Here is an 11,578-nt window from a genome sequence, read left to right as displayed (position 1 = left end):
GAATCTGTCAAAAAAAAAAAAAAATAGGGCCAGCCTTAAATTTCTAAGGATTTCTTGTAACCGCTTGACAACAAGAATTTATGATTAAGTTTCCCCAGCTGTCATCAGTGTCACGTTCTCTCGCTGCAGTAGTGGCAGGTAAATACCCCATTGTTAAGAAACAATTCACAAAGACGCAGACTTGACACTGAACTAAACCTACACTAAACACGAGGGCACATGACACAAAACCTAAGGACAAAACCTTAAACCAGAATAAACTGAAACATAGACTCATAATAATAATCAACAAAGCATAACAAGACAATCAGGATACCACCATAATAAAGAAAAATATAGGAAACTGAAAATCCTGGGTCAAAATGACCCAGAGCCGTGACACATAACTTTTCAGAGATGACATTTTTCTTTTCAGTTGTGTAGCTAGTAACTGGGAATCAAAGTAGCTAACCTCTCCAAATTACTGTTATATCAGTTAACAACAGCTTATCAGATAACAAGCTTAAACATGAAAAAGTACATCAGTTTATTGATTTGTTTAAATAAAACAGCTCATTCATTATTTCTGTAATACATCCAACTTTCATAAATGTCTACATATTTAAAATATTACAAATATTTCAACTGATTGGAGTATAAGTTTTCATTTTGCATTAAAATAAACAAATAATAATAAAAAATAAATATTAACAATTAAATAAAAAATACTGTTAGGACTTACTAACAAACAGTGTTATTATTACACCTGAAAAGCATGAATTCTGGGATCTCCAAAAGTTGATTCTGTTCATCTGGTTGTAGCGTTTTCAGTGGGAGAAACGTTTCGTCACTCATCCAAGTGACTTCTTCAGTCTGAGCAGACTGCAGGTTTCCCCAATCTTATATAAGATTTCATACACACACTCAACACACACAATGAAACTACACGAAATGAGTATACCACTAAACTTGAAGTAAAAATTATGAAAATACAAAGAAAGAAAGTATAGAAATACAAAAAGCCTAAATTTAAAACCTAAAATATCAGTAAAGCCTAAAACACAACCTTCACTGTCTTGGGTCAAAAAAGGTTCGGTAATATTAAGGGGACACATTTGCAACCCGAAGTTCATTCCACTTTTGTGACCTGTCATTAAACAAACAGGTAAACAAATCAATAGGATTGCAACAAGGACTGAATGGATCCAAGTACAAGTGAATAAGATTTATTGAGACTTTTTGGAATAAAGTATAAATGTTATTGTCCTTCAAAATGCCTTATATGTGCTACTTTTCCAGCTTTGTAATATGTAGATTTTGTTGTGTAGCCTCTTATTTGTGATTGTCTCTGATCACTCTGTTTTGTTTCTGACATAACAGAATGAGAGCGAAGCGCTCCATTTATGAGCAAATTAACCTTATAGCAGCTTTATCCAAAAAGCAGTATGGATTTGTGTGGATTGTTATGTGTAGTCAGAAATGTTTTGCATTAATATAAGAGGAATTGAATATCTCATTAAACTCCAAACAACAGATCTGCAGGAAAAATATCAAATCATAAGTAAAGAAATATTAATACTTAAGCAAAAGACACAGCAAAAGTATGTCTCTTTCTGCAATTTCACACAAATCTGTTATTGTTTCAAGCTGTTGATGGTAGCATAGATGTTTAGAGGTTTGGGATAAGAGCAGGGGGAAGCTTTCACCATACTGTAGGTAACTGCTTCATCTTCATCTCTGCCATTTTTTGCCAGAACCTAGAGGTTAATTTACATTGTGATTAGTTTTATAATGCATACAGTCACTTGCCATTTTGTTAGGCTCACCTGTTTGACTGCTCAATAATGCAAATAATCACATAATCATATGTCAGCAATTGTGCATTTGCTAAAATAATGTAGTAGTTTTTTGTCGACATGGTCAAGGTGATTTCCTGAACTTCACACTGAGCATCAGAATGGCAAAGAAAGGTAATTTAATTGATGTAGCATGATTGTTGGTGGCGGACAGGCTGCTCTGAGCCATTCAGAAACTATTGATGCACTAGGATTTTCCTTTATAGACAAAAGTCATTAAAAAGAGAGGAACTCCACTGAGCAGCAGTTCTCTGAGCAAAAGGCCTTGTTGATATGAGAGGTCAAAGGCCAGTTTGCGTCTAGCTGATGGAAAGGCATCAGTAACTCAAATAACCAATTATTAAAACCAAAGTAACCAAAACGAAAATAGAAAATTGGAAAAATGTTGCCTGTTCTAAAGAGTCTTAATTTGTGCTTTTAAATTTGAAAAGCAGGGACTTTGGTTTAAACAAAAGCATGGCACCATCCTGTTTCAGTCTGGTGGTGGGTATATTGATGTGAGAGATATTGTGATCTTGGGCCTTTTCTTTATGCCAAAGCCAAACTGTTGTTGCTGACCATGTCTTTTTTCTTTTTTTTACCCATCTTTTGATAGTTGCTTCCATCAGGATAATGTGCCATGTTATCCAGCTCAAATCACCTCACATTTGTTTCTAGAATAAGAAATTGGGTTCAGTGTACACCTTTGGGATGTGGTGGAGTGGGAGATGTCATCAAGGGTCTGCAGCAACAGTGTGATGCTATCATTTAAATATGAATCAAAATTCATGAGGAATGTTTGCCACTAAGAATTAAGGCAAAAAGGGGGCCCAGCTATGTAAAAGCAAAGTGTACATAAATCTGCCCGGTCCATGTAATTGATAACAATAAGGTTACCAAAGTTTTAGTAGTGCTCTTGGTGAAGGTGATGGAGGCATAGCGAACAGCATCTTCAGGATCAGCCGACACAGAGACAACAACATAATGATTGCTGGGTTGATTCCACACTTCAGAGAGGAAGCAGTGCATAACTCTTTGCTATTACAGAGAGCTGAATAGTTGTGAAAGCAGACTGAGTCAGTATAAGGTCATTTTTCTGTTTTCTTCTTCTCTTTTTAAAAAAGAAATTGGATATCATCATAAATTAAAAGAAAAAAATTGCTGAATTTATTTTAATTTAATAAAACATTAAAAGATAAAATACAATTTTAAGTTCGCATGTGCTTAGTTTATCCCAGATTGGGATACAAAAAGTATTTAACAGTCATAGCCTATAACAAGCTTATAATTAAAGCAAAACTTACAGTGATTTCCCTGGTCTGCAATCTGTTTTCAGAAAAAGAGAAACCCAATAGAGTCTTCAGGCTGCTTAGATATTTTTGTTTATAAAAGGTTCATCTTGTGGAGGCTCTTACCTTTAAATTTCTTCCACTGGATGGATGGATGGATATAACAAGAACTACACATATTAGGAGTGCTACTACACCCACTAACGCAGCAATCACCTTCCCCCATTCTGAAGAAAAGGACAACATTTAAAAAAATTTCCAGTTTCTGTTCTGTTCATTGGCTAAAAATAAAATACTTTTTTTTGTTTTGTTTTTTTCCAGGCAAAGAAATGTTTAATCATCTTCTTGTGAGTAAAGAGATTCTTGTTGAGCAACAACATGATGTAAGACTTAGATGTGACTTAGAACATTAACTTTTAATAGGAAATGTGTCAAAATACAACATTTGAATTTCTTGGAAGGACAGTAGCAGAGTTTATATCAATACTGATTATTCTATATGGAAATTACTTGGATTGCAAATTGAGACGAAGAGCCCAATGACCACATTAACTTATATAGAGAGTCATCAGTACACAGGAGTACAGGAACTGCAATATTTTTAAAATTAAAAAAATAAAATAGAAACGAATCAAAACAAATACCAAATTCTCACCTCTTTCCATACCTTCATATTGTCATCATCATCATTTTTCACTTGGCACTTGAATAAATCATAATTCTTTGATGTGTAAACATTATGAGAAGTTGTAAATGTCACACTGGCTGAGCAGGCAGACTGTGACGTCTTCAAGCCTTTGTTATTATTATCAGTGGATTTATCTTCATACAGCCACTTGACTGTGTATCAGCATTACTCATACATTGACACAGAGCAGGTCAAGGTCACCATGTTGCCTTCTTTACGTTCGCTCACTGATGAAAAAAGAAAAGAAAAAATAAGGAGAATTTTTGGCAGTCCTCAGAGTAACTATGATTTTTACAGTAATATGATGTTGAACTGAGCCGTTTTGAGCTGATAGTATTATGATGGAAATACCCACTGTTAACAGGAAAGAGTCTGTTTATAAAACCTGGACCTTCTTGTTTTCCTGATTTGTTGAACATTCTGCAGGTGTAATCACCAACATCCTCAGCTGTGACATTTATCACCAGCGAACAGTTTACAGTCACACTTAGTCTGGGTGATTTATTCTTAGCATTTGCATGCATCTTCCCATTTTCAAACAGTGTCACTGCGCTCGGCTTTCTAGATGTAGTGAAGAGCCAGGTAGTGCTGTTACATTTTTCCTGATCATCTTTCACATTTCCACAAGACAAAGTGACTTTATCTCCAACTCTGACAGGACAGAGTCCTGAACTTCTGTTGCTGGTAAAATCAGAAACAAATGCAAAAATGATTATATAATATGATTATGATTATAATAATTTTAGATACATCAGTTTTTAAATAGTATTTCTCATTTTGACAAAGAAATTATTTGAGGGGGGCCTGAATGACTAAATAGAATGATACTTATACTATATAGCATCTTTTTTAATTCAATCTTTTTCACTTAATTAAACTGAAAGTGGTTTCTCCCTGGCGACGAAGACACTCTAAACTTGGGCAAACGTTTTGTGTTTACATCTCTTTCAACCAAGTAAAAGTTTGAAATTCTACTTGTAAATGTACACGTATCCTTACCTGATAATTGAAGTATAAGTACCATTAGAGAAAGAAAACATTTGAATCCCTCTGCATTCCACCATTGTGTCTCTTGGGTTTTCTTCTTGTTTGTCACACTGTGTCTAAAAAAGTCCCTCCTATAAAGATATGTACCAGTCATTTCTGTCTACATGATTTTTACTTAAAAGGTAGAAAAGCCAAATGGCTGCTCTCTGGGACTCTAAGTGTCAATAGTCCCATGAATGACTATCCTCCACCTAAAACCGTGGTCCATAAGAAGAAAAATCTTATTTCTGTTATTGAAACAATGGAAACACACACTCTTAATTGATTTACATGGCACTATTGCATGTCAAGTTTGAATTCTTCTCTGTATTTTGCTTGCGCTGTCTGTGTTCTCTCATTTTCCCCTTTAAACATAACCAGTTGTGTTAGAGCAGCGGTCCCCAACCTTTTTTGCGCCACAGACCGGTTTATGCCCGACAATATTTTCACGGACCGGCCTTTAAGGTGTTGCGGATAAATACAACAAAATAAAACTAGTACCGGTACTGAAAAAAAGAAGATTTATTCATAACACACGTGAAAAGACCCAGGAAAACCGAGTTAACGATAAAAACGATAACAAAATAACGCTGAAAACCGATAAAAACCCTGAAAACCATACATTTCACACCTGAGCCTCAACTCTCGCGACCCGGCATCAAACGACTCACGGACTGGTACCGGTCCGAGGCCCAGGGGTTGGGGACCGCTGTGTTAGAGGACTGCCCATCCCAGGGCCTGGCTCTATTGGATGTGTCTTACTGTTCAACAATTATATTTGATGTAATGCGGAATTTCACTTTGGTCAAAATAGGTGTTCAACAAATCAGTGTGCTTGGTTACCTTATCAGCTTGTGATTTCCATCAATGTGCCACAATGAGTTTGGACCTGCAACCTGATATGTTCTTCGTTCTGGTCTCCGCAAAACTGCTCTAAGGGCAGCTGCTCCAGGATTTATTCGTAACATGCTTGCTCGAACCCTCCTTCGCTGTTCACGTAGTTCACGTAGTTCACGTACTCGCGGGGAGGCTCTCACAGCCTCAGGACCAATTTGTTCATTGCCAGCGACAATGTCCTGCACATGTTCATCCAAGGCACTGTCAGTCAGTTCCGCATACATTGATGCACGGGTGAAATGATACTGTCTGAAATAAGACAAAAAAACACGAGTATTTTATTACTACCATAACAACACACTAGTTAGTGCACATTCAAATATACAAATTTTTACAACTTCACAATACCATTTAATTTGAATAAACAGTGAGTGTGTGTCACAAAGTCACACTGGTTTCAAAAGTCACTGACTGTAGATGTCTTCGAATTGTACGAAGTGAAACATTCAAAATATCAGCCATCTGAGGTGCAGTGAATCCACATGACTTCAGGAATGAAAGCTGTTCCCGAGTGATAAGGTAAAGGGATCTACCTCTACCTCTGGTGCCTGGTATCCAAAAGAGCCTGAAAATATATAAGCGTTTGGTGTATTTGGAAAATAGGTTAAGACAGAGTCATAATTTATTTCACACTTTTGATGAGTCAAGGAATCGACACAATATGTGCTTACCTTGTTGGCCATGCTGAGTAGACAGTTCAACCTCCTGAATCAATTCAGCCAAGTCACGCAGAAGTTGATCTGCTGCAGTTACACTGATCAGTCTTCCTCTTGCCCACCGAAGGCTTCTCTGCATTGTCTCCAACCTCAAAGATATCAAAAAATTACTTCTTAATTCATGTTATATTTTCAGGCCATATTCCCCTTAAACATTTTATGCAAGTTAAAATGTTAGATGTTTTCCATCATGCTTTGATCATACCTCCTTAACGCTAACTGTAGCACATCTGGCCCAACATTGTCCATCAGCAGCCGCCGTGTGCAGTCATTAAGAATGTTCTTGCACCTTGAGATGAATATCCTCCAGGCCATACTTTGTACTGTGATCCCACAAAGACAAAAATTGAAATTATTACTTTCAACAGGTTTATATATTTAAATAAATCAAAAATTTCATGTTAGTCTTCTGAAAATTGTGACTGAGCACTTTTGGAAACACTCTGTCATCCCTGTAAGTATTGGGACTGTGAACAGTTATAGAATACATCTGAAATAAATGTCAGATTCTAACAGGTTATAGTTCTGTTAATAGAGCTTTTGAATCTACGTTTCATACATATTTCTATCTTTAATAACAGTATGTCAACGATGTCAACCAATATTTTCATATTTCAAACACACACCCAAGTTAAAAATTTGAATCTCCACATCTTCTACTCTGCATATCTGAAAAATCAGTTTTGATAATGTTACAAATCCATTGTCAAATGTTCCCATCTATGTCATTTATCTTTGTTTATTTTAAATGCTGTCATTAGTTTTTATTTTTTTTCCAACTTATTAACAAAATGAAAATGGTCTACATTGTTTTGTTCACTTAAATAAAACGACATTTTTGTATCGTACTCTGGGTTCTTGAAGACCATGCTGTCTTTTAACTTTATTCTTTATTTTCTGCATATACTGTTTATTATTCATTTCTTTACTCGTTGAGGCTGTTCTCCTGCCATTCTGTGTTCCTAGTGCAAAGTCTGCATTACTGTGTCCTATCTTTAGTTGGTTACTACTTTATATTGTTGACGTCTAGTCTTTTGTGCACTTGCTTTTGCTTCCACTGGTCATACTTGTTTGATTCAATTCACCTGTGTCTTGTTTCTCCCAGCTGCGTCCTCTCTCCCTAATCAAGTATTTAAGCCCTCAGCTTTCCTCAGCTCTTTACTCTGTTGTTCTGTTTCAAGTTGTACACTTTGTTTGTCTACCTTGTGGCTTTCTGTGCATTAGTTTTGGATTCTAGGAACTTTTTAAAATAATCAGTATTATTATCTCTCTTCACTGTGGATTTGCCACACTCATATTTAAGGTCAGTTTTCAGTTCATGGAGTTTGTCTTTCAGTCTGCAGTAGGGCTGCCACGATTAGTTGACTAGTCACGATTACGTCGACTATCAAAATTGTCAACATCGTTTGAAGCTTTGTAAGATCACAAAAGACACAGGAATAAGTAGTAGGATTTAAGAGTGTAATAACGGACGGAAACAGAAGATGGCAGCACTGCATGTACAAGGATGCCAGCTGCCGTTAAACCCTGAAGAAGAAGCTCTGTCCCAGAATTCATAGCGCAGCCCTGCTCAGTTTCCAACAATGGCAGCAGCTAGTTAGTTTTAATGTTACTCTTATTATTCTTTCTGGGTCACAAAATAAACGTTTAACATATTTTCAGGCGAGAATGTAGCTGTGTAAACCTCAAATATCTGCTCAGTTTATCAAGACACCACATATTTTCAAAAGCACTCCGACGTTTTCGGAGACGTCTGTTACCCACTAGCTCGATAGCTAGCCGGGGGCAAGGCTCACTAGAGCCCGTGAGAACACCGGACTCCCGGCACATCGTTTTCAAACCCACCGCCATCTTTCGCTACTCAGGATAAATATATATAAGTCACTTAGATAAGTTAAAGATGATATTGTTTGGCTTTTTTTAGTATTTTATTTGTTCCTGAGTAAATCTGTTTGGCTGAGATTAAAGTTATAGTTTTTACACAGCTGAATAAACGTCAAGCAGACTGATTATCAGAAGTGTGAGATGCTGGAGAATATACTCTGGTATCCTGTTATATTTTAGATAGGAAGGAGTTTATTTACAACATTAACATTTCAACCCTGACCATAACTACGGATCAGATGAAAAAATCAACATCAATTCAATGTCGTCTTGCTATCTGGGATGGCAGTGCAGTACCGTGTAGCCTAATCCGGCTAATGTAACAAGTGTTATAAAACCGTATTTTAAATAATATAAAGTGGCTAAACTGAGTACCATATTAAAGACCTTATTAACATGCCTCATGCCTAAAATGGCATTCCTAACGGACCAAGGTTAGCATGATTTTTTTTTTTTTGCTTACTACAAAGCTAACATGTAACATGCGCTTAAAAGGACAAAGTAATGTTTCGGAATCATCGCTTAGCTTTTAGTTAGCAAAGTCGAACAGTAATTGAGATTAACTAGGGTACTTACGGTCAAATGTGTTTTTTGTTGGTGCAGAGATTTCGCATCACACAACACAAATGAGGTTAACTGTGATTGGTTACCACAAATTCTGATCACAGGTTGTGGTAAGGGGTGGATAAAAAAAAACAAAAACCCCACAACCTTCAGTCTTGCTGATCCAATCACAAACAATGTACCTTCTCCCGCCGTACTTTGAATTTTCGGGATGCTATATATGTATCTATATATCTATATATATATATCTGCCCAGCCTTTTGGCGGACTTTTTATGGACAGTCATGTCTAAACGGAGCGCTGCATTTCGACGGAGAGTGTCCTGAATTCGTATTTGAGGTAAGAGACAAACGACTGGAGGTCCATTGTGCGTCAAAACAATGATTTTATTGAAACACATATATGTGGGAAGCCGAGCACGATCACTCAAACAGCATCGATCTTTCCAGAACAATAAATGAGGAGTCATATATATAACATCATGGTTTCAGGAAATATAACGCCCCTTGTGCGTCCAAGCTAGGGATGCACCGATACCACTTTTTTGGAAACGAGTACTTGCATTTCAGTACTCGCCGATACCGAGTACTTAATAAAAACATGATTTAAATTTGCAGGTAACAGCTTTAGTCTTATAATTTAACAAAAAACAAACAAACAAGGGACTAGTTTGGAATTAAGAACATTTATTTAAAAATGCCCAACTATTTTCCGTTCCACTGCTACAGCATCAGCTATGCTTCTCTGTGCTAATAAGCGTGGGTAAATAAGCGTGGGTAAACTCTTTGTACTCGTTGTTGTGTTGGGATTTTCCACTTCCCCTGCCAGTGGCGGACTCCCTCAGACATCGGTGCGTTGGTGGTTCTTTGTGTCCGGGGATGGGTGTCCAGGTACACACCGGCTCACTCCTTGGCGGCCGCTTATCGGAGCCTGGGGCTCGCTCGGGCCACTTCGGAGGTGGGGTGCCCCCGGCCTCTCGGCCTGGGTCTCGGTCACTCAGGCACAGCTGGCTGCCGGCGGAGCTCACGGGCACGTCACTGCAACTCCCCCTGGCTTCTGCTCCGCGGCTGCTGGGTGAGCCCTCATCTGGGACTCTCCTCAGCTCTTTCTGGGACAGTGGCGCGGCTGCCCCTCTGTTGGTCTTCCTTGGTCTCTTGTGTTCTGGGGGCCTCTGGATGTCTGGAGTTTTGATCTCCTCCATACCTGCTTCATGCCCTGGAGGACGGGGCTGTGGCCCCCCCACACCCTCTAGCAGATCATTACATGAAGGAACCTTTTAAAAAAACAAGCGCGTCCATGCTCACAGGTGTACACACGGGTGATCACACCCACAAACTACACCCTTTTTGGCTCCTACCTCAAAGCACACTGTGTTCTGTTGATCTTATGTGCTGCACAATAATGTTTAATATTTAGTATTTACTGTCATATTCCCATATATCATTGTGATGTTGTTTATTCTATTACTCTTGTTCTCTTCTGCTTGTTTTCTTTTTTCTTTCTCAACAGGTGATCCAGGTGATCGATATATGCTTTTTTTTCTCTGCCCGTTCTGTTGGTTTTTGTTTTTTGCCCTTCTCCCCCGTCCCTCTTCTCACCTGTTTCTCTTTCCCCTTCTTTCCCCCAGTCAAGTCTGTCCCGTATTCAATAAGTGAAAATAAAATAAACAATAAAAGGTGAATCAAATGGACCATTATGGCAAGGCTGGGATGGTCAGTTTGGTAAAGTAAATCCGTTGGGCATCTTTCTTTGCCTTTAGACAATAATTCTGATGGCAAAAGAGCCAAACGGGACAGGCAAAAAAAAAAAAGACGTTTCACCTCTCATCCGAGAAGCTTCTTCAGTTCTAAGGTCAAATGGTGGAGAGTCCCAGATATAAACCTAGTGGGAGTATCCCCCCACAGAAGGACAAAAGGACCCCCTGATGATCCTCTAATCGCCTGAGCCAAGGTGTGAAACTGGGTGTGGGTCCCAATCAGCCAGAGTTTCGGGTGAGTTCATTGTGAAACCTGGCCCCACCTTATCATGCGAATTCCTGAGATCAGATGGCCCAGGATGTGAGTGGGCGTTAAGGCGTCTGGGAAGGGAACTCAAAACTGGATTATAGATGGCAGAGAGTTGGTGTCGTAAACCACCGCCTCTGTTCAAAGATGGTCGCTCACAGTGGACATAGATGGCTTCTTTCACTCCTCTTTCAAACCATCTGTCCTCTCTGTCCAAAATGTGAACATTGGCATCCTCGAAAGAGTGTCCTTTATCCTTAAGATGCAGATGGACTGCTGAGTCGTGTCCTGTGGAGGTGGCTCTTCTGTGTTGTGCCATGCGCTTGTGAAGTGGCTGTTTGGTCTCTCCGATGTAGAGGTCTGGGCATTCCTCGCTGCACTGTACAGCATACACCACATTGTTAAGTCTGTGTTTTGGCGTTTTGTCTTTCGGGTGAACCAGTTTTTGTCTGAGCGTGTTGCTGGGTCTGAAATACACCGGGATGTCATGCTTGGAGAAAACTCTCCTGAGTTTTTCTGATACACCGGCTACATAGGGGATGACAATGTTGTTGCATCTGTCCTTCTTATCCTCGCTGGTGTCTGATCTTCTTTTCTGTTCCTCTTTGCTGACTTTAAGAACGCCCATTTAGGATAGCCGCACGTTTTGAGTGCTTCCTTTACATGTGTGTGTTCCTTCTTTTTTCCTTCAGGCTTA

At 38.7% G+C, this 11,578-nt stretch overlaps 1 protein-coding gene across 3 annotated transcripts in view; it reads right to left on the bottom strand.

Annotated features, from left to right (window-relative positions):
- Positions 1–6,449: 6,449 nt before the first annotated feature.
- The window catches only part of LOC101484415 (uncharacterized), a 49,676-nt gene continuing 44,547 nt past the window's right edge, over positions 6,450–11,578 (bottom strand). For all 3 annotated transcript variants that reach the window (XM_076874142.1, XM_023152549.3, XM_076874141.1), the window contains exons 9-10: positions 6,636–6,753; positions 6,450–6,519 (exon numbers count right to left, since the gene is read on the bottom strand). In XM_076874142.1, the coding sequence (XP_076730257.1) occupies positions 6,679–6,753 (75 nt within the window). In that variant the 3' untranslated portion in view covers positions 6,450–6,519; positions 6,636–6,678. The remainder of the gene's footprint in view (positions 6,520–6,635; positions 6,754–11,578) is intronic.

Source organism: Maylandia zebra, linkage group LG15 (assembly GCF_041146795.1).
Source record: "Maylandia zebra isolate NMK-2024a linkage group LG15, Mzebra_GT3a, whole genome shotgun sequence".
In the NCBI taxonomy this organism is placed as follows: Eukaryota; Metazoa; Chordata; class Actinopteri; order Cichliformes; family Cichlidae; genus Maylandia; species Maylandia zebra.
Note: the sequence above shows the minus strand (reverse complement) of the source record. Positions and strands in the feature narration are given on the sequence as shown.